Consider the following 18,756-nt stretch of genomic DNA (forward strand, 5'->3'; position numbering starts at 1 on the left):
ACTCGCCTCAAATTACCTACTTAAATACAGCCATCCATTGAGCATTTACTCATAGGTACTTTATGGCACCACGTGAATGGTGAGAGTTACAACAGAGTTCGTTTCGTGCGACACAGAGTCGAATGTCCGAATCGCTGTTAAAGTCGTACACAGGTGCATTTTCTGTGCTTTATCCCTGCGTTCTTCACATCTTTCTGTGTAGATTAAGCACTCAAGTTTTCTTTTCTGACTACATGCGCAGTTTCTCCATTCACATCGTGTCAGACTTCTCAAGGTCAAGGTGCGACTCTAATACAACCCATGAACACCTAGATAACTAACTAGCATGCATAGGCAAACGAAATTTCGCGACCTAAACACATGAGTTACGATGACATTACCTTCCAACCAAGGGTTGCATCTCGCAGCCAAGGCTGGCCTTGTGCGTCACAAATTTCTCCTCCCGTTTATCTCTTTCGAAGATTCCGTATTTTGCCAGTTGAATCGATAACAAAGGATATGCATATGGTTCGATATCATACATTTTGGAGTCATGATCCTTCAGGGGCTAATCGTTCACTGGATTTCTCAGGTCGGATGACGGACGTTGTATTATAATAAACAAGTTTATAACTGCAGGACGCAGGTACAATACATTGACTTGACTGAAACATCACGCGAGTCATCATGATCATGCGGCTACGTGCCATGTATTAGTGATCCAGAAAGATATTTCTCATTGTCACTCGCCTGGCCGGCCGTCAGCATTGCCGGCGCAGTGGTCTGCGCATTAGTAATTCCCGACTTCTAGAGGAGGGTTAATCTTGCATCGCGTAAGCTTTAATCATCTATAGATGAAATTCTCAAAGTGCATGCATCAGGCTCGTTGATCAATACATGATGAACTCATCCTGTCCAAAAGCCAGCTGCTCTTTCCATACTATGACAGTCATTCTTGCTCAGTGATTTTGAGCCTTTTTTCATGTCACTCAGGGAGATAGTCTCGTACCCATTGTAGGCGCTAATGCGAAGGTTCGGATTTCGTCTGCAGACATCATGTTCCAGTTAACCGGTACCTGTAGGTGGGCGATCGGCTACAGTCAAGGGTACTTATATACGAGCGACGGCCCAAGAGAGCGGTTGATCCGGAGACGATTGAGGAGGGTGAGATTCGCCGGATGACCTCACAGTCAATCAAACCTTCACTGTGCACCAAATGACAGCAGCTGTTCGCATGCATATTTGACTTGAAAGAAATGTTGGACCTTTCGAAGGTGAAAGTACTTGGTTGGCTTGTTCTCGCTCTCAAGGAATGGCAATAGTCACTATAAGTACCGTCTGTCATTCCAACACTATCCGCAGCTTGCAAATGTTTACATCAGCATGCGGTAGTGATGGTCGGTAGTCTGCTAGTTGCTCTATACTTGCACCTCCCGATGAGAGATCATGGAATGAGAATAGTTTCAGCACGGACGAACTGATAACCATTGGCCCCCAAACACGACTCCAGCCATTCAAATCGTCTTCTTGAGTCCAATTGTTGCGTTGATCAAATTATCGATAGGCAGAATGCAGCCAATAAAATATACAGGGATGCAGCTCACGGTAGCAAAATAGCAATAAAGCTCCACTATTCATCGTATTGAGTCAACTGAAAGTTTGTGAGTTCCTGATCCCGCACACATTCATTTAGCAATAACTTACATCTAACGTCAGCGTGCGAGAGCTATTTACATCTTGGTCACGGTAGATTCCAACAAGGGAATTACCACGCTCATACAAGGAACCTTTCAAGCTGATGACGATAAACTGGAAGGAGTCGGACGCCTGGCTCCGGATATAGTTGGCGATCTTGGCAACGTTGGTATTGTCCAGAGCAGCGTCTACCTCATCAAGGACAAAGAACGGTGCAGGCTGATAACTTGAGACATAGTGAGAAAAAGGTTTTTGGGATGAAGACGAAAAGACCAAACCTGTGTATCGCGAAAAGTAGAGCCAAAGCAGCCACGGTCTTCTCCCCGCCCGAGAGTTGTTCCATGTCACGGAATCGCTTCATCGGTGGCATGGCATGATATTTGATTCCGGCATTATAAGGTTCCTGTGATCAACAAGTGTAAAATGGCCTGGACTTGACAGACTGAAAGACTCACCTCACTGTCCTCTAAACTAAGATATGCGACGCCTCCCATCGGCGAAGCCTTCCCTTTAGTGAGGTCTTTATAGACCTGGTCGATACAATCTGAAATGTGGTTGTATGCCTTGTTGAATAACTCGCATCTGGTTGCTGGGATGAGGATGGCGCTCAAAGTAAACTATTCACATACCTTTTTCGCTTGACATCGTTAAACTGATCGCGCGCATTTTTTGAGTCTTTCCGTGCCTTATCAGCTTCTTTCTCTGTGTCTGCAAGCTTGGCCTCGACATCGTCTAGCCTGTCCAACAATCACTATCAAGTCATTGGAAAATAGGAGTCGACATACTTTTCAATAGCCTTCAAGTTGGGTGCCATTCTCTCGATCTCTCCGTTGAGTTTCGCAATTTGTGCATCGAACTCGGCAGTAGTCTCAGGAGAATTATCCTATTGATGAAAAGAAAGTCAAGCGCGATACTGTTCCGTCAAAGCTTACATACCGCACGCTCCTCCTCGGTCAAAGAGTCAAAGTCAACTTCAATCCCATAATCTTGGACTTGTCGTGGTTGTTGGGTACCATCGTCATCATCAACATCCATCGCTACCTCCTCGCGAAGGTTCTAACCAAGAATCGAAATGAATGCGCGTATGACTTTTCAACGGCCTCACCTCTTCCATTGGGACGTTCTTCAAATTTCCTTCCAGTAGAGGTAGCTTGATGTCCTCAAGCCTGCATTTCCTGTAAGTCGCCGATCGTTCTAGTGCCAGCTTCTCAATCTCGTCGTTCTGAAGATGAATCGATGAATCATAAGTGGCCGAGCTATCTGAGCAAACGATCAACGTACCTTCAAACCGATCTCTTTGAGAGCCTGGTCAAGTATCTTGGCAGCTTTCGTGTGCGTCTTTTTGGCTTGGTCGACATGCTTGTTCTTCTCTTCGAGCACATCATTAAGGCCTTGCAACATTTCTCTAAGCTGTGCGATGCCCTCCTGCGCTTCCGTAATTTCAACTTGAATGGTCTGCTTCTTTTCTTCTAGCTCCGCTACTTTCCGTTGCTCATCTTCAGCCGCGTTCCGTAGCATCACCAGGCGCGACTGTGTCAACTTCAACTGCTCTTCTTCAAAATGAACCCTGCGCACACATGTCAGTTCCGTCTCCCAACCTTAAAACTGCGAAAAATACAACTCACTGATGCGTCAGCCTCGCAACCTGCTGATCGAATCTAAGCCGCGCCTGGCTCTCCTCTTCTGCGACTTTCAGCTGACGCTCCTCGTACTCTCGAATATTCTCGACACCGATCTGGGAGCAAAACGAGGCAAATACGCCGTCCTCAGCTGAGTCAATAGCAGATTGGAGTTCTGCGATTTGGGAAGAGAGTTTCAAGTGTGAAGTTTGAGCCTGTGATTATGGTCAGTTCCATTTGGGTCTGCTACACAGTTTGCGTGAACCTTTTTGAGCTCGGGAGAGAGCTTCTTGAGCTCCCGCTCGACGTGCTTTAGTTCCTCTTTGATGCCGTTGTACCGGGATTTGCAGGCGCTCTAGATACCCCAGATGGAACAATGAGATTATGGTAATGCCACCGGCTACTGTTCCAGGAACGTACCAGATCGTCTCTTATAACAGCTATAGCACTCTCTAGTCGTGTAATTTCAGCAATGACGTTTTCGTCTGCCTTGCCCCTCGGTTTCGAGCGATTCAATTCCTGAAGCTGTGCCACAAGATTGTCACGAAGACGGGTAAGGCCTACATATAAATGAGTGTGAGGCGCCACGGTCAGTGAGCTGCCTACCTTGCACGTCCTTCTCCTCCCACTTCTTTCCTCCCCCATGCGTACTGCGCCCACCGGTAATAAGCCCACTCTTGTGGATGACAGTGCCCTCCAATGTAACGGCTGCCCAAATGTTAGCATGGCGTCCAACTTCCCGAAAACGAGTGCCAACCCACCTTTCACCTCCTGCCCCCGCTCCCAGCACACGTACCTCGCCACATCCATCGTGTCACATACAAGTGCATTCCCACACGCATGGAGCATCGCGCGCTCTACGGCAGGCTCATACTGAATTACGTCCACAGCGAGACGTGCACCTCTAGCAAATGAGCGGAACTTGTCGTTGATTGGCTTGGTGCTGATCGTGTCGAGGGGGAGGAAAGTTGCTTGACCTGCGCGCTGGGTGCGCATATACTATAATGTTTCAAAATTAGTTTAGATAGACAATGACAGAAGGCAAAGAAACGCACGTCGATGCATTCGATGGCAGTTTTCTCTTCGTCCACGACGACAGCGTCGATATTGCGCCCAAGGATGACAGATACAGCTGTCTCGTACTTGCGCTGTGTGGGTTTACAGAGGTCGACCACGCGCCCGCGGACGCCTATGATATGTGAGCGGTGGCTTTCTCGGACCAGGCAGGCGGCGTTTACCTGGGAAGATGCGCTGCAGACTGGCGAGCGTCTCCTTCAGCTTTGCCTCGCGCTCGGATTCATTCCTGTCGACGCCTGCTTGGAGCAAACGCTGATAGACATCCGCGAGCTTTTCGTTTGTCTCGGTCTCAAGACGGCTACGGAACAGCAGTGAAATGGTTTGGTAAGTGCTTGGAAAAGAAAGAAATACCTGATCCTTGTACGCTCACTCTGCTGGTTCTCGTATTCTTGCTTTGAGCGCGCATGGTCGCCCTGGAGGGTGGCCAGCTTTTCCTCGAGCTTTGAGAATCAATAAGTGGGTGGTATATGATGAACTCGAAAGAAACGTACCTCTGACTTGCTGGCTTTCTGAGTTTGCTCGTCGCCGCGCAGCCTTTCTTGGTTCTGTTGCAACTCTTCATCTTTGGTCCTCGCTTGAGCAAGTGTCCGGGATGTTGTCTTTTCGTCTCGACCGAGCGTCTCCAGGGCCTGACGCTCAGAAACGGCGAGGACGCTGGCTGATGCTTTTCTGTTTGTGGCATTAACACTGCAAAACACACGCTGACGTGTATGACTCACAGTGAGCGGTATTCGGCTAGACTGTCCTCGCTGAGAGAAGTGTTATGTTGAGATGCACGTCTTTGCGCCTCTGCATATAATGAGGATGAAATAAAAGGAAACGATGTAACGGATGGCTTACCTGCAGCCTCATCTGCAGCCTGTTTAGCATTGGAAAGATCTCGCCTAAGCGAGTGGAGCTTAGCTTGTTGACGTTCAGCATCATTGCCAACCTGCTCCTGTATCTTCTGTGAATTTTGCAGTTTTCTGGATGAGTGCTTGATCTGAGCGTCCACTTCCACTAGCTCAGGTTCCTACTATGCGTTAAAGTTAGTTAGTAGTAAATAACAAAATCAGCTGACCTTAGCTTCCAACGCCTTTTCGGCCTTCTTGACTTTCTTCTCCTCTCGTACGACTGCTGTGCGGGCCCTCGCTTGCTCTGCACGCACGTTCTCAAGAGCCTTCTCGTGTTCTTCATGCTCTGCACGTAAACCAGCGAGGGCCTTCGACTTTGTTTGAATGTCGCGGGCATTCGCTTCGAGTGCCTCTTCAATGTGGAAAAGCTTATAGAGAATGCGTTTCAAGATAAGGTCATCCTGGGAACACATGAGTATTGCACTGAAAAGAATGTAACGCGGGCGCACCTTTTGATCGCACAAGCTCTCAAATCGTTCTGCTTCGCCTTTTTGTTCCTTATATTGCTTAATCTCGCCCGCGATTCCTCTCCTCTTCGTGAAGTTGAATGTTGCGTTCTCTGTTGCGCGTTCTTGAGCTTCCTTGGCTTTCTCATACTCCTGCGCAAGCTCAAGAGAACCTGATATTTGCTCTATGAGGCGTGAAAGCTCTCTTGGAGACTGAGATGCGACAGCCTCGACATCACCCTGGAAGACAAGGAAGTTCTTGGCTTTGACGAGGATGTTGTGGGACGTCAGGGCGGCATTGTACGCGGAGTAGGTGACGACCTTATTGTTAAGACGGTATTCAGACGCTCCAGTGGTCGATATGCTGCATTAAAAATAACAATCAGAATTCCAGGGTATGTCAAACCAGGTAGAACACACGTTCGTTGAAATAACCACTCCTTTCTCTTTTCATCCTGAAACACTGCAAGCACCCATGCCTTCTTGGCAGTCCCTTCACCCTGGTCATCACTATTATCATCGTCTTCCTGGTCTTGCGTGGCATCGGAGCCATCTAAAGGGCCTTTGGCGAGCCGTCGCCCACGGTAGACGAGATCTTTCAGCTGGCTGCTGCGCAGTTGCGCACTCTTTACACCAAGCACAAAAGAGATTGCATCCATGAGATTTGATTTTCCAGCACCATTGGGGCCGATAACGGAGGTGAAGTTCTTGAACGGTCCGATGACTTGGTGGCCCCTGGAAGGGAATAGGTAGACCCGGTAATTATTAGATCTATGACTTAGTCCTTGACAAGATATTATATGGGCGCACCGATACGACTTGAAATCGCTCACTTCTATGCGGATGAGGGGCATATTGACCAAGCCAACTTGAAATATTATTGGTCTTATAGGTACTGGCTGTTACTTACCGGTCTAAGTGATACTACTGGTAATAAGCACTTGAACGCGACATTGTCACAAACACGCCTGTCACATGGACGTGTGACATTAATCACTGGGTGATCTCATGATCTAAGAAGTAAAGTACGACGGTTTTCGGAAACGTTCGCGCGCTCGCGTGGCTTTCGCGTATTTCGCGTATTTCGCTTACCTCGCTTAAACCTGTTTTTGGAAATCTCGCGTGGTTTTCTCGCGTGGCTTTCGAGCGCCGACTCACTTGCCCATTAGAGCAGCGCACTACGCAATACAAGTATTTTCCTTATTGTAATGTAATTGTTTATGTTACATGCATACAGTAAATAATAAAATTGAAAATGGAACAACATGATATAATTTTGCAGACAGGGGGACAACAAATATATGTGGTGACAGGAAATGAATGAGAAAAGGTTGTGAAAAAATAAATAAAAAATAGAGAAAGTAGAGACTTGACAACTGGAGAACAGGAGATAGTGAGGAGACAGGAAAATTGGGAATGGGAAACAGGGAGAATGGGAGGAGATAGGAGAACAGAAGATGGGGAGGATGGGAAAATGGGAAACAGGGAAACAGGGAGATCGGGAGGATGGGAGATGGGAAACAGAGAGATCAGGAGGTCGGGAGATGGGAAACAGAGAGATCAGGAGGTCGGGAGATGGGAAACAGAGAGATTGGGAAGATGGGAGATGGGAGATGGGAGACGGGAGACAGGAGACAGGAGACGGGAGACAGGAGAAGGGAGACGGGAGATGGGAGACGGGAGACGGGAGACGGGAGACGGGAGACGGGAGACGGGAGACGGGAGACGGGAGACGGGAGACGGGAGACGGGAGACGGGAGACGGGAGACGGGAGACGGGAGACGGGAGACGGGAGACGGGAGACGGGAGACAGGAGTAGGGAGTAGGGAGACGGGAGTAGGGAGACGGGAGTAGGGAGACGGGAGACGGGAGTAGGGAGACGGGAGTAGGGAGACGGGAGATGGGAGACGGGAGTAGGGAGACGGGAGACGGGAGTAGGGAGCAGGGAGCAGGGAGCAGGGAGCAGGGAGCAGGGAGCAGGGAGCAGGGAGCAGGGAGCAGGGAGCAGGGAGCAGGGAGCAGGGAGCAGGGAGCAGGGAGCAGGGAGTAGGGATTAGCATGGGTATACCCCATGGTAACACTTTTTCCAATCACATATATTACCATTTGAAGGCAAATGTACAACTTCAAAATTTTATACTTATCCATCACTCCTATGGTAATCAATTTGGGGATATATTTCCAGGGGTACAGGGGTCTTCAGATCCAAACCCCTACCCCTACCCTCAAGTTTCCCATACCCCTGCTGATCCCTAGATGGGAAAAACAAATACATTCAATGATACTGTTACATATTTGGTATTTTTTACATTGGTCAAAATCCTGCTCAAAGAACATAGCACTGACTGATCTTATGTACTTTTATGTGGTGTGATAGATTGTACTTTTGAGTTCTTTGAAAAGCTGCTCATAAATATATTTCAAAATCATTCAAAATGCACAATTTATTAGGATGCAGCCTGAGGCCAGGAAGCCAAAGGAGGGCGTAGCCCTCCTTGGCTTCCTGTGACGAAGGAACAACACTCATTTTTCTCCCCTGAAGGAGCGCGTAGCGCTCCTTCGATTTGTGCCGAAGGCACAACGGGCGTGAGCTCGTTCTCATCTATGTAGTGCACGTTCAAAACTAAGTATTCAAGTTCACCACTTTACGTAGTATGGTATCAGCGTGGACGTACAGACCGAATCCATCCATTTTATTCTTATTTTTACTGTGTCCAAATGTACAGCAAGAATGCCAACCTTATCATTAACATTTCGAAAAAAATCTTGCATAGTAAAAACTCCCAAACTACCTGTGTGTTAGTAGCCTCAGTAATGCGGCATGGGGTGCAACGACTTGAGCGGGATTGTGTGCCTACTGAAGTTGAATGTCATTTTGTAGTGAAGCTACGCACTACATTCTGCATCCAATCATCAGTCATTGAAACGAGCTCTATGTTTTCGTACCTGAGCCCACCTCGGAGGTGACTGAACAGCCTGAGGGATGTGGATCTCGAAGTAGAATGAAAGCAACAGCATAATTTGCAAAAAGTGGTGCTCTATGGAAAACGGGAGTACTTTGTATCACAAGAATCTTTCAGTCCTCAAGACCTTGCATGGCGCACATGGTAATGGTGGTCGTGTGGGTGCAGGCGGTCGCGAAAATTACCACAGGAGGGGTCACGAAGGGCACCATAAGGGTTGTGTACGGACGGGAGATGCCGTCAGTCAGCATGACTCGAGCTCGACGGTGGATTAAATCACTCAGTCTATCAATGGATCAGCAATGATTTTGGTAAGGGATGAGGTTGTCAAATAATGAATGAACAAGCTCACACCCTGACAACAGAACAGCGACTGTTGCTCCAGTGAGCAAGGTAGCAGGTCGATAGAGAACGAATATACTCACAGGCCGTTCGTTCAACATTAGGGACTTGAATGGGTGGTTGGACAAGACCAACCTGTTCACACAAACCCGATACGCGTTAAACAAATTGGTTGCTCTCAGTAAGGACTTGCAGAGATGTTTGCATGTCTTACATCAATTGTGGCTCCCGGGCCCGTCTTCCATAGGTGGTCCCAGGCTCTGTGCTTCATATCAATCATGCGAGTGATGAACTTGTGGTGGTCGTCTCCTTGGGTCGCAAAAATGCACTACCAAACGGCGCCCAGGCCCCAGAGTTCCAACTTCCCAGAATAATTTTCAACTGCAACAGTTTGCACAATTGCACAACTGGAGGAGCCACGTGGCTCATCATGTGAGCCGTCACGTGTGGCTTACCTTAATTGCCGAAATAGGAAAGCTGCTCTGAGAGTGCGTGTCTGGTGTTACTCTAGTAACTCTACCAGCACTTGTTGTTCGATGTTCCAGTGACTCGCTACAATCCATTAGTTTTCTCGCATGAACTCTCGTCCTCATCGCCATCGCTGGAACCGTATGATCGTTATCAAGAAATCCTCAATTCCTTCCATATCTCTGGTCTTTGGGGAAGCTCAACACGTTTCGTCGTCCCAAACCGCAGCTGAGAAGCTACCTCAGATCCTGCGCAAAGCTAATCCTACATCTACATTAAGCTCGATGTCAAAGGCTCACCCAGAGGAATTTTTAGACGAGATACCGGCCTCTGCTCCTTTGAGCCAGCCCACCAGTGCCCACGAAGTAGAGCAACTTGAAGTGCCGACCACTCATAATCAATCGTTGGCGTCAGAAGGTACCCTTTCATATTTTTGTGCTTTCTCACTTTTGAATGTGACATATCATTTTCAGGTTCACATGATATTCCTACGCTTCGACTGCCTAGCGAGAGCGACATAACGACCGTACAGCCAGGTGGAGATGTGACTTCCATAGACTTAACAGCGCCTGCTCCGTCTGATCCTATCTCTCTCCGCGATACATCCGTCACAACTTCGTCTCATAAGTCTTCTTGGTTTGCCTCGTGGACCCGAGGAAAAGGGGAACAGTCACTTGAATCTGGCATCGAGACGACCCGACCCCCGAGCTCGGTGCAAGCATCGACGAAGGGATCCTCGATATCATCGAAACCTCCACATTCAGATATTCTTACCGCCTCTTCACTCCCACATCAACCACCTGTTCTCAATATAACTGGAGATGCTGCTCCACCCTCATCCTTTCCTCAGGATATACCTATACAAATGCGTTCAGACGATAAAATAACTACTTCTTCTTGTCCGGCATCATATAAATGTTCTTTGTCGCCAGCAGGCCATCATTCTGAACCCGGCACCGCTTCCGTACCCTCGCCGCTGGATGAGCCTCCAGCGACTCCGTCTGCTGTCCGGCAAAGCAGTGATACATCACAGTCTACTTTGACGCTCAATCACTCTACCAGCCGGTTTACACTGAGCATCCCTTTACTCGGACGACCAAAGCTCCCTCTTGAACAGACTGTTGCTGCAGCTCAGCGTGATGACATCACTACGATGCTACCAGCGGAGTCATCTCCGTCTCGCAAGCAACAATTCACTACGAAAGGTTTGTTACGGCCCTCCGATTAATGAGATGGCTAAACACATTGTTTCATAGAATCCGTACCATTTACTACGGAGACCCCTTCTGCTCCGGTCGCAGAGACGACCGAGGTGAATATCGCAGCAGATACTATATCTCAACCTGATGGGATGGTTCACAAGGGTGCCTCAGGTGCCACTGAGGTTACTAACGCGCAGACAAGCACATGGTGGACATATCTCAGATGGAGTAATGCTCAAGCATCTGAGAGTCATATACAGACAGAACCAGTTTCAAACGCTCCTGCCATGCCATCGGTCTTTTCCGATGCACCAGTTAGTGAGATGGCGGCACAGCCAACTGCCGACTCCACCGTTGTTCCTCCGAAGTCGGAAAATAGCGCCGAGGAGCAGATCGCACCACAGAAGGCCCCTTCCTTGTTATTGACCGACGCATCAGAGTCGCAAGGCTCTGCATGGTATTCCCCGTGGTCGTGGTACCAAGGCTCGTCTACTCCTGTGAAAATCACAGGTTCTCCTCCGGGTACTCAAGTTGTCTCCGATGGAGAGGGGAACGTCCAGTCGGAACTTCGCCAGGATGATGAACCCTTGAACCAGATGGTTATCGCTGTTCCCCCTTCGTCGGATCCACAACCACCTACTAGCGATGCAAATCCGATATCATCGACAATTACTAGTAACAAATCGGGCTGGATCTCCTTTTTTTCTGCTCGTGCAATGGCGATGAAGAGCATTACGAATGAAAGTCACAATGAAGAGATGGAAGTTATGGATTTGGACGAGGATGAAGCCAGTCCGACAGCTGGCTCTCCATCGTCAGCTACTTGTTCTGCTCCGTTGAGCAAGGATGTCCCATCTCCGAGTTCGACGGGTGTGCCGCATATTTCTCCTTCCTCACCATCTCTAGCTCAGAATAAACTTGAACATAAATCTATTCCGACTAATGGCTCGTCCAAATCTTCAAATGCCATCCGGTTTGGCGCCAACAAGCGCCCACCATCTCCAACGCCCTCGAAGAAGTCGGGGGTGAAGACCCCTACAATTTCTCCACCAAATTTGGTCTTGCCCACATGGGACGATACTTTTCACACGCATCCTCGCGCCCATGTGCCTCCTGAGCCTCCATCTGCTCTTTCCAAGACATTTCAATACGTCAGCGAAGTACTCTTTGCGCGTGATGAGACTGCCTCACACAAGAAAGGCAAGGGAAAGTCTGCGGAGAGGCCTTTGGAGCCCTATGAAAAGGCGCTCCCACGTTCGTGGGATGTGATTACAGGACAGAAACAACAGGACGTGCTGCGAGGATGTCAAAGGGCGGTTGTGATTGGCGTGCACGGGTGGTTCCCTGGTGTGTGTGTTTCTCATACGAGGAAAAATAATGCTCATACCCGGCCTCCGAAGGTGCTGTCATGCGGACAGTTATCGGAGAGGTTAGTATATGGTCGTGTGTGTATTACAGTTTAACTGATCGTTATGCAGCCGACTGGGACAAGTTTAAAGTTTGTGAACATGGCTGTTCAGGCGTTGGAAGAATTCCAGGACACGCACGAGGTGAAGCTATCGAAAATCACCAAAATACCCCTCGAAGGTGAAGGCACCATCAGCCGCCGAGTGGATAAGTGCGTTCTGAACAACTTTTTCTCAACAAGATCTCTTTGATGCTCACACGACCATCTCGTGAAAACAGGCTATATCAGAACTTGATCGGGAATAAGGAATGGATGGATGACCTCCAGACTGCCGATGTAATATTTTTTGCTACGCATTCCCAGGGATCAATTGTTTCGACCCACATCTTGGATCGCCTCATCACCGATGGCCACATCTGCACAGCACCACGTGACTCTGCTAACGCTCCTGGTAGCAGTATCACACGCCTTCCGCAAAGGGTGTGTTGTCTAGCCCTGTGTGGAATTCACTTGGGACCACTGCGATATCTGAGCACGAGCTCATTAGTCCTACCTTATATCCAGGTAAGTCATTCGATCCCGTTGGGCACCCAAGTTTATACAGAATGAACCTAGTACTTCGAGTCGACTGCTGCCCGGGAGTTGTTCGAATTTCAGGTAAGTTAGTTGCATAAAGTGGGACATTATCAGATGATTGCGTTACCACCATTAGAACACCGACAGTCAGATTTCAAGAGACTACGTAAAGGCCTTGAGAAATGTTCTGGATAATGGAGTATGCACTATATCCATAGCTGATTATTTATCATATTAACGCCATCGTGTTCAACAGGTCAAGATGGTGTATATTGCGTCCTTGAATGATCAAGTAGTAGGGCTGTACTCCGGGCTGTTCACTTCAGTGGCGCATCCCTTAATTTTGCGTGCGCTTTACATTGATGGAGATGCATACCAGTGCGTGTCAGACATGTCACTTATCTTACGCAAGTTCGGCTCACGTCGCAATTTTTTTTAGTTCTTCAGACTTCCTATCCAATCTCCTCGTTCTCCTGCTACGTATTCGGAATGCAGGGCTATCAGATGGTGGACTCCTTGCGCATTTGTCGGAGTCAACCGCTGGATCGCTGAATGGGGTTGGACATTCGACCGCATACGAGGAGACTGCTACATATTCGTGAGTAATATTCTTTGACCAATGAATGTGATTGATCCCGCAAGCAGATTCGCAATCAACTACCTTTTCCTATCTGACTCTGGACAACACCCACAAGTTGAACTTGCGATGGAGTCATTTGATGCGCGAACGGAGCAGAATGATTACGAGGTTTGCTACTGTATGTCATATCTGTTTCTCGCAATGAATTTCCCTTCTAGATTCCCTGGGCTCTCCGTGACCTCATTGCTGACGATAGAGTTGCCGAGCTCTTTTCAGATGACTTTATTCGTCTGCGAGATGCTTTCCGGGATTGGCAACCCAAGACTGCAATTTTGCGTGATGTAAAAAGGAAGCTCCAGCCGATTCAAAGACTGTCATCAGCCATGATTTCCAAACATGCCGATTCCATGAGCAAACTATAATGTACCCTCATTGCAGGCTCTGATCGAATCTGTGGGCTTTGCTGTTCCGATCTGCTTACATTGCGTTTTAGATTTCCACACACCGCACTCGTGAAACAATATTCCCCGTCACTGTATATCATTCATTTGCATTGCCCCTCGTAGCCGGTACCCACAAATATATATATATATAATTCATCGAGATCATTGCTATGCAAGGGAACAAAGTAAGCTCCGAAGCCCACAGAGTACGGATGAAGCTCCACGGACCATGAGTCTCGGATCTTACATGCTACACAACACAGCAACGACGGCGACGGAACCCATGTGGCTTGCGATGTTGGTGTTCGCAGTGATGAAATCAAAGGGTTGATGTGATGGAGCTTGAAAAATCACATGGAAGAACGTTGACGTTGATAGAGCGCTGGAGGCTGGGTATGGCATCAAACTTTCCGGACCCCACCTAATGATGCAGATCCTTCTTCTGAGAATAGTATAATATCTCTGTCGAATGTGATTCTGAAGATGTGCACACAGATCTAGTTTTCTAAGTTCTCATCAAATATACACCACAATCACAAGATGAATAGCTGTACAGAAAAATGATAGTACAGCCATGTCAACGGTATTCGGCCCCACAGTCCCCTATCAAAGTGATCATCCGGCGACCATTGGACCGAGCTTGTACTGCTTCAATGGCACGATTATCCTCGTCAGTCAAGCTGAAACCAAAAACACGATCGTTGTCATCAGTGTGTTCAGAAACTCCCAAGCGGGCGCCTGCAAGCAATAAAATAAATCTCCGCTTCGAGGACAGACAAATATCTTACCAATGATTACAGCTCCGACAAAAGAGTGATCAAGGACCCATCGTGTGGCTATGTTTGCAATGCTTAGCCCTCCATAACGATCACCGATATCACGCAACACAGCCAAGAGGGACTGGAATAGTGCCCAATTCCCCCAAGCCTTCAGAATCATGTCGAGATACTATAGGCGGTTATGAGATTTTGCCGTATGCGCTAGGCGACCCTACACGGAGCAGAAGATCCGTACCTTGCGCTGAGATGGTGTCAAAACACCGGAATACAGGTCTGGTTCTGGTTGATTTAGCCACTGATCTGCTAGAAATCCACCGCACTGCCAAGCACTGTGTAGTGATCCGACATCAGGGTGAAGAAAACCGATACACGTACAAGTGTGCCGTATGTCAATAATTTCACGTTGTGCCGTTCACATACATCGGCCATCCCGTGCAGGGGTCGAGTGTCAATCAAAGAGAACTAGACCATGGTGAGAACTGTAATGAAGCGTTGGTTTGGAATGCTAACCTGAACTTGATTTGAAACGATGAAACCAGGCCCTAATTGTGTACATATTTCATCTGTTCGTATGGCATCAAAATTGCACAGGCCGACCGCGCTGATGAGCCCTTCGTTCTGAAGGTCTTGAAGAATCTGAAGGGCGGTGAGATATCCTTTATCGGAGTAGTCTTGCCAATGAAACTACAGGGGAAGGCCAGGGTTATGATAGGACCGAAAGGGTATCGAACCCTCACTCACCTGCAACAAGTCCACAGTGGTAGTGCGCATGCGTGTCATACGCTCCCGAACGGCGTTCTCCACCACAGAACGCGACAATTCTGTTTGTCGGAATACACACCATTTTGTGGCCCCGACAACTTCTGCCGGGCTGGGTAGTGATTCTTTGAATTGCCCCTAAAAATGCCAGGTTGGTTGAAGATTCTAGGCGTGACCTGGGTGATACCGGGGAAGTAACTTACGTAGAGTATTTCTGCGCTTCCATAATGATCGGCTGTGAGATCTTACTGAGCTCATGGAAGATGTGGTACAGATTTGAACATACCCTATACGCCGATACCAACGAAGTCAGCTTTATTTGAATGACCTATCAAGGAGCACAGATTGCGTACCATATCTGCCAAAAACGGCGTTCACAATTGCAGGGAAACACACATGACCTGACATTGTGACTTACCGAAAGCATTATAACCTCTTTCGATGTGCCTAGCCATTGCTTGACGAATCTTCGCTGCCGAAGCGCTTCCCCAAGCATTACTTGACAACTGCCAAAGACCTACCCATACTCGAGGAACAGTAAAGGGACCGAGAAGGAATGTCTCTTTGGGTTGCGGTGTTGTTCTAAGCATAGTTGGGAGCGGGATAGGAGATCAAGGCAGTCAAAATGTGGCATTATAATGTTTCATTATCAAACTCCGTTCCAATCCAAACGGACCACGGCGCCAAGGGATATGCAGAAATCACCTGTTGGATTTAGGACATGTTTGACAGACCCGGTTTCATGATTTGACATGATGGAGAAAGTGAAAAAAAGAAAAACGAAATTAGTATTCATTTCACGGCAAACAAGTAATAACCGCTGTGACTGTAGTACGTACCCAAGGGTCAACCTGTGTTCATCAATGATGATCTGACCTGCCTTGAAATAGTTGCGGGACCAGTCCTGGATGACACTTCCAACTGGGCTGATGCCCGAGAATATGCACCGCAAAGTGTTAAATAAGTTCGGATCCAGCTGTCCGACAACTCGTGTCTCCCTCACAATCCATTCACCAGCGCTCATCCTGCTACAATGCCTGCTCCCGAAGTTACACCCCTCCATACACACGCTGAGACTACCAAAACATTGGGGCATGTGTAAGTCGTCGTCTTACCCTTAGCATCCTTGCCCGTTCACTGATGATGATCGTTTGTAGTAACTTGATGGTGAGCCAGTCTAAGACACCGTAAAGTCCCACCTAAAGGGCGCTCTCACAGGTAGACACATTGATCGCAAATGCCACGATAGAAGAGCAAGTACTTGTCATCTCGGCTGCCACGTCAGGACGCTGACAATGCTGACTCCCAAACAGTTTGCGCGCGATCACTCGAAATCTCCTCGCAACCGGCACTCCCAGTCTTGCAGCCGCATTCACAGCCGCGGCACGATCGCGTCTTCGTCAGACCAATGCTAGACGTATAGCGACAACAAATGGTTTATTCACGACTAGTCAAAATGGTATCCATGCCATTCCCACACAAGAGCTAGATCATGCCCTCGCCCGCGCCCGTTCTCTATATGGAGCTGGAATGGGTTTTGCAAGTTTGGCTATCCTTTCTTCTATTGTCAAAGCGACTGTTGGTTTGAGATGGGAAGAAGATGGCGCAATGGCCGATGTTCTGGCAGCTATCGATACGGACATTAGCCAAGCCATGCAGGTCGGTGTCACACAACTCCCCCGCATGTCATCATCCACTAATCGGATGGTAACAGAGTTGCAAAGAAGAACTGGAAGGTGGACGCGTGAGCGATACGGCGGTTCCTCAGGAAGCGATAGGCAATCTATGGTCGGATATCGGGGAAAGTGCCAGGGATGTCGAAATTTGGGGAGGAGAATTTCCTTTTGACAGAGCATCCAATAGCATCGAGTGCTGGAAGTTTTAGCACACCTGTCTAGAGTTGTAATTACAACTTGACTGATTATCTCGTTGTGGAGCGGACACCACGTAGCCACTATTGAGCCTGAGGGCATTTAGCGTGTAACCACCAGAATCATGAGGGTGGTAAACACTAATCTGAAGCCGGCTATAATTCATCGGGAATCAAAGTAGACAGCGGGATCAACGTGGATAAATCTATCAGAAATAGGACATCTCCATTCACCAAGAAGTGGATACTAACCGGCGGAACGCTCCACACAATGATAATCGGAGTGGCGAAGCGTGTTTTGTTGACCGGTAAATTGATTGCAAAAAGTAATGTCAACCCATCCAGGCAACCCTAAAGGTTGCCTAAAGTTGAAGGACGCCAAACCACGGCAAGGTAAGCTTAATCGTGATGGCATATACTAATCTGAAAGTCAAAATGCAGCTTCCTGAGTATTCCTTTTAGAATAGTTCAAGGAACGTGCCGTTTTGCGATCACGGCGCGAAGTTCTAATTCAGCGCTGTCCAATCGTCGCTCGCTGTTCGGTAAAGCCTCGAAGGTCAACGTAAACTCGGGCTTGTGCAGCGTCAATAGTGTTCGCCGCTACTTGAAGATGTGGCAAACCCACAAGCGAATGAGGGTCGCTGACTCGTGCTAGAAGTTAAGTAATATCATTACTTACCGCTGGTGACCAACTCACGCATATTTACAGGTCCCAAATGTCCATACGAAAGGGGTATCAGACTTCTCAGTAATAACTCCACGCAACGGCATTTACTGAACTGCGGAATGGGCCGAATGACACCTGGACCATCAAATTATGGACCAAGGGACGCGATGGCACTGAGGGCTGAGAGTCACGAACCTGAGGGTAGTACACGCAACCTGAACATCTCGTGGGAGGGTAGAAGGAGTCGTGCGCTCAGATCGCGCTTCTAGAAAAAGCCCGCCAAATAGCGCCTGAGTCCAGGCCACCGCCGCATCCGCTGGCCGCAAGGATGAAATAGAATCATGATCCGCCTGTAGCTAAGAAAATTTTCAAGCGAGAGGCGAAACGCTCTAAGACTGATTTGGACACAATTTCTGAGTTCTCGGCGTCAGGCAATTTTTTTGATCGGCGATTTAATTCTATGCCTCTAACCATCATCACACAACACAAGTTCGACGATTCGATCGCCTACAAATTGCGACCTCAAGGCCTCATCGACATCAGTTAGCTTAAGTGCTTAAGCTTCAGGATGCTATGCCTCTAATATTGGCGCCATGTCACTTTTACCGGCCACTCGTTTTGGTTACAGACCGGTCAATTTATTTAACATTTCGCGTCACAATTCAACATGCCATCATTCTTGTCCGTGGACTGCTTTATGTGACGCTTACGCGTGGCCACATTAACGGCTTTCTGCAATTATCCGTGAACACGAGCTAACTTGTTCTTTCCCACCCTCAACTGAGACAAGCGTTACATTTATGTGCTTCTAATCAGAGGTTAAAAGCCTGTCTTGACATCAAGAAGAGCTATACAATCCAAGACGGTTTCAGTTAACAGTGCAGTAAGACACATTATTGACTCGATTTGGAATGACCTAACCAATCATTGGGTTATTTTGAGGTCCTTAGTCGAGTCTACCAATCACATCGTCTACGGTGCTCAGCGCCC

At 48.1% G+C, this 18,756-nt stretch overlaps 6 protein-coding genes across 6 annotated transcripts; 3 read left to right on the forward strand and 3 right to left on the reverse strand.

Moving 5' to 3' along the window:
- Window positions 1-1,596: 1,596 nt before the first annotated feature.
- Window positions 1,597-3,001, reverse strand: F5891DRAFT_647911 (uncharacterized protein). The gene is made up of 8 exons (XM_041372635.1): window positions 2,956-3,001; window positions 2,611-2,896; window positions 2,460-2,557; window positions 2,304-2,411; window positions 2,130-2,256; window positions 1,953-2,077; window positions 1,684-1,893; window positions 1,597-1,630 (listed from the first exon to the last, which is right to left on the reverse strand). Exons 2-7 carry the CDS (start codon window positions 2,707-2,709, stop codon window positions 1,863-1,865), a joined length of 588 nt encoding a protein of 195 aa, XP_041221332.1. The 5' UTR covers window positions 2,710-2,896; window positions 2,956-3,001; the 3' UTR covers window positions 1,597-1,630; window positions 1,684-1,862.
- A 595-nt stretch (window positions 3,002-3,596) lies between these two features.
- F5891DRAFT_647891 (uncharacterized protein) lies at window positions 3,597-6,695 on the reverse strand. Its single transcript, XM_041372634.1, has 14 exons — window positions 6,520-6,695; window positions 6,130-6,444; window positions 5,713-6,073; window positions 5,431-5,664; window positions 5,211-5,382; window positions 5,090-5,159; window positions 4,862-5,039; window positions 4,722-4,810; window positions 4,532-4,668; window positions 4,349-4,482; window positions 4,055-4,292; window positions 3,900-4,001; window positions 3,714-3,818; window positions 3,597-3,648 (listed from the first exon to the last, which is right to left on the reverse strand). The coding sequence occupies exons 1-13, from the start codon at window positions 6,561-6,563 to the stop codon at window positions 3,760-3,762; spliced, it is 2,133 nt and encodes a 710-aa protein (XP_041221333.1). The 5' UTR covers window positions 6,564-6,695; the 3' UTR covers window positions 3,597-3,648; window positions 3,714-3,759.
- A 2,790-nt stretch (window positions 6,696-9,485) lies between these two features.
- On the forward strand, window positions 9,486-11,078 carry F5891DRAFT_648283 (uncharacterized protein). Its single transcript, XM_041372637.1, has 4 exons — window positions 9,486-9,899; window positions 9,956-10,687; window positions 10,739-10,892; window positions 10,945-11,078. Coding segments are annotated over exons 1-4 (1,197 nt in total). The 5' UTR covers window positions 9,486-9,589; the 3' UTR covers window positions 10,946-11,078.
- On the forward strand, window positions 11,008-13,670 carry F5891DRAFT_1130482 (uncharacterized protein; the record flags this gene model as incomplete). Its single annotated transcript, XM_041364535.1, has 10 exons — window positions 11,008-12,031; window positions 12,085-12,113; window positions 12,163-12,302; window positions 12,371-12,656; window positions 12,708-12,749; window positions 12,805-12,867; window positions 12,925-13,046; window positions 13,108-13,266; window positions 13,314-13,416; window positions 13,467-13,670. 10 exons carry the CDS (start codon window positions 11,008-11,010, stop codon window positions 13,668-13,670), a joined length of 2,172 nt encoding a protein of 723 aa, XP_041221335.1.
- Window positions 13,671-13,960: 290 nt separating this feature from the next.
- On the reverse strand, window positions 13,961-15,935 carry F5891DRAFT_1056667 (Aldo keto reductase). The gene is made up of 8 exons (XM_041362718.1): window positions 15,648-15,935; window positions 15,433-15,473; window positions 15,212-15,367; window positions 14,981-15,154; window positions 14,846-14,932; window positions 14,706-14,789; window positions 14,480-14,639; window positions 13,961-14,429 (listed from the first exon to the last, which is right to left on the reverse strand). Exons 1-8 carry the CDS (start codon window positions 15,817-15,819, stop codon window positions 14,269-14,271), a joined length of 1,035 nt encoding a protein of 344 aa, XP_041221336.1. The 5' UTR covers window positions 15,820-15,935; the 3' UTR covers window positions 13,961-14,268.
- Window positions 15,936-16,011: 76 nt separating this feature from the next.
- Window positions 16,012-17,230, forward strand: F5891DRAFT_647981 (uncharacterized protein). Its single transcript, XM_041372636.1, has 6 exons — window positions 16,012-16,060; window positions 16,120-16,327; window positions 16,387-16,396; window positions 16,448-16,482; window positions 16,543-16,888; window positions 16,944-17,230. Exons 2-6 carry the CDS (start codon window positions 16,263-16,265, stop codon window positions 17,112-17,114), a joined length of 627 nt encoding a protein of 208 aa, XP_041221337.1. The 5' UTR covers window positions 16,012-16,060; window positions 16,120-16,262; the 3' UTR covers window positions 17,115-17,230.
- The last annotated feature ends 1,526 nt before the right edge of the window (window positions 17,231-18,756 follow it).

This window comes from Suillus fuscotomentosus (assembly GCF_016647785.1).
Source record: "Suillus fuscotomentosus strain FC203 chromosome Unknown F5891scaffold_62, whole genome shotgun sequence".
NCBI classification, from domain to species: Eukaryota; Fungi; Basidiomycota; class Agaricomycetes; order Boletales; family Suillaceae; genus Suillus; species Suillus fuscotomentosus.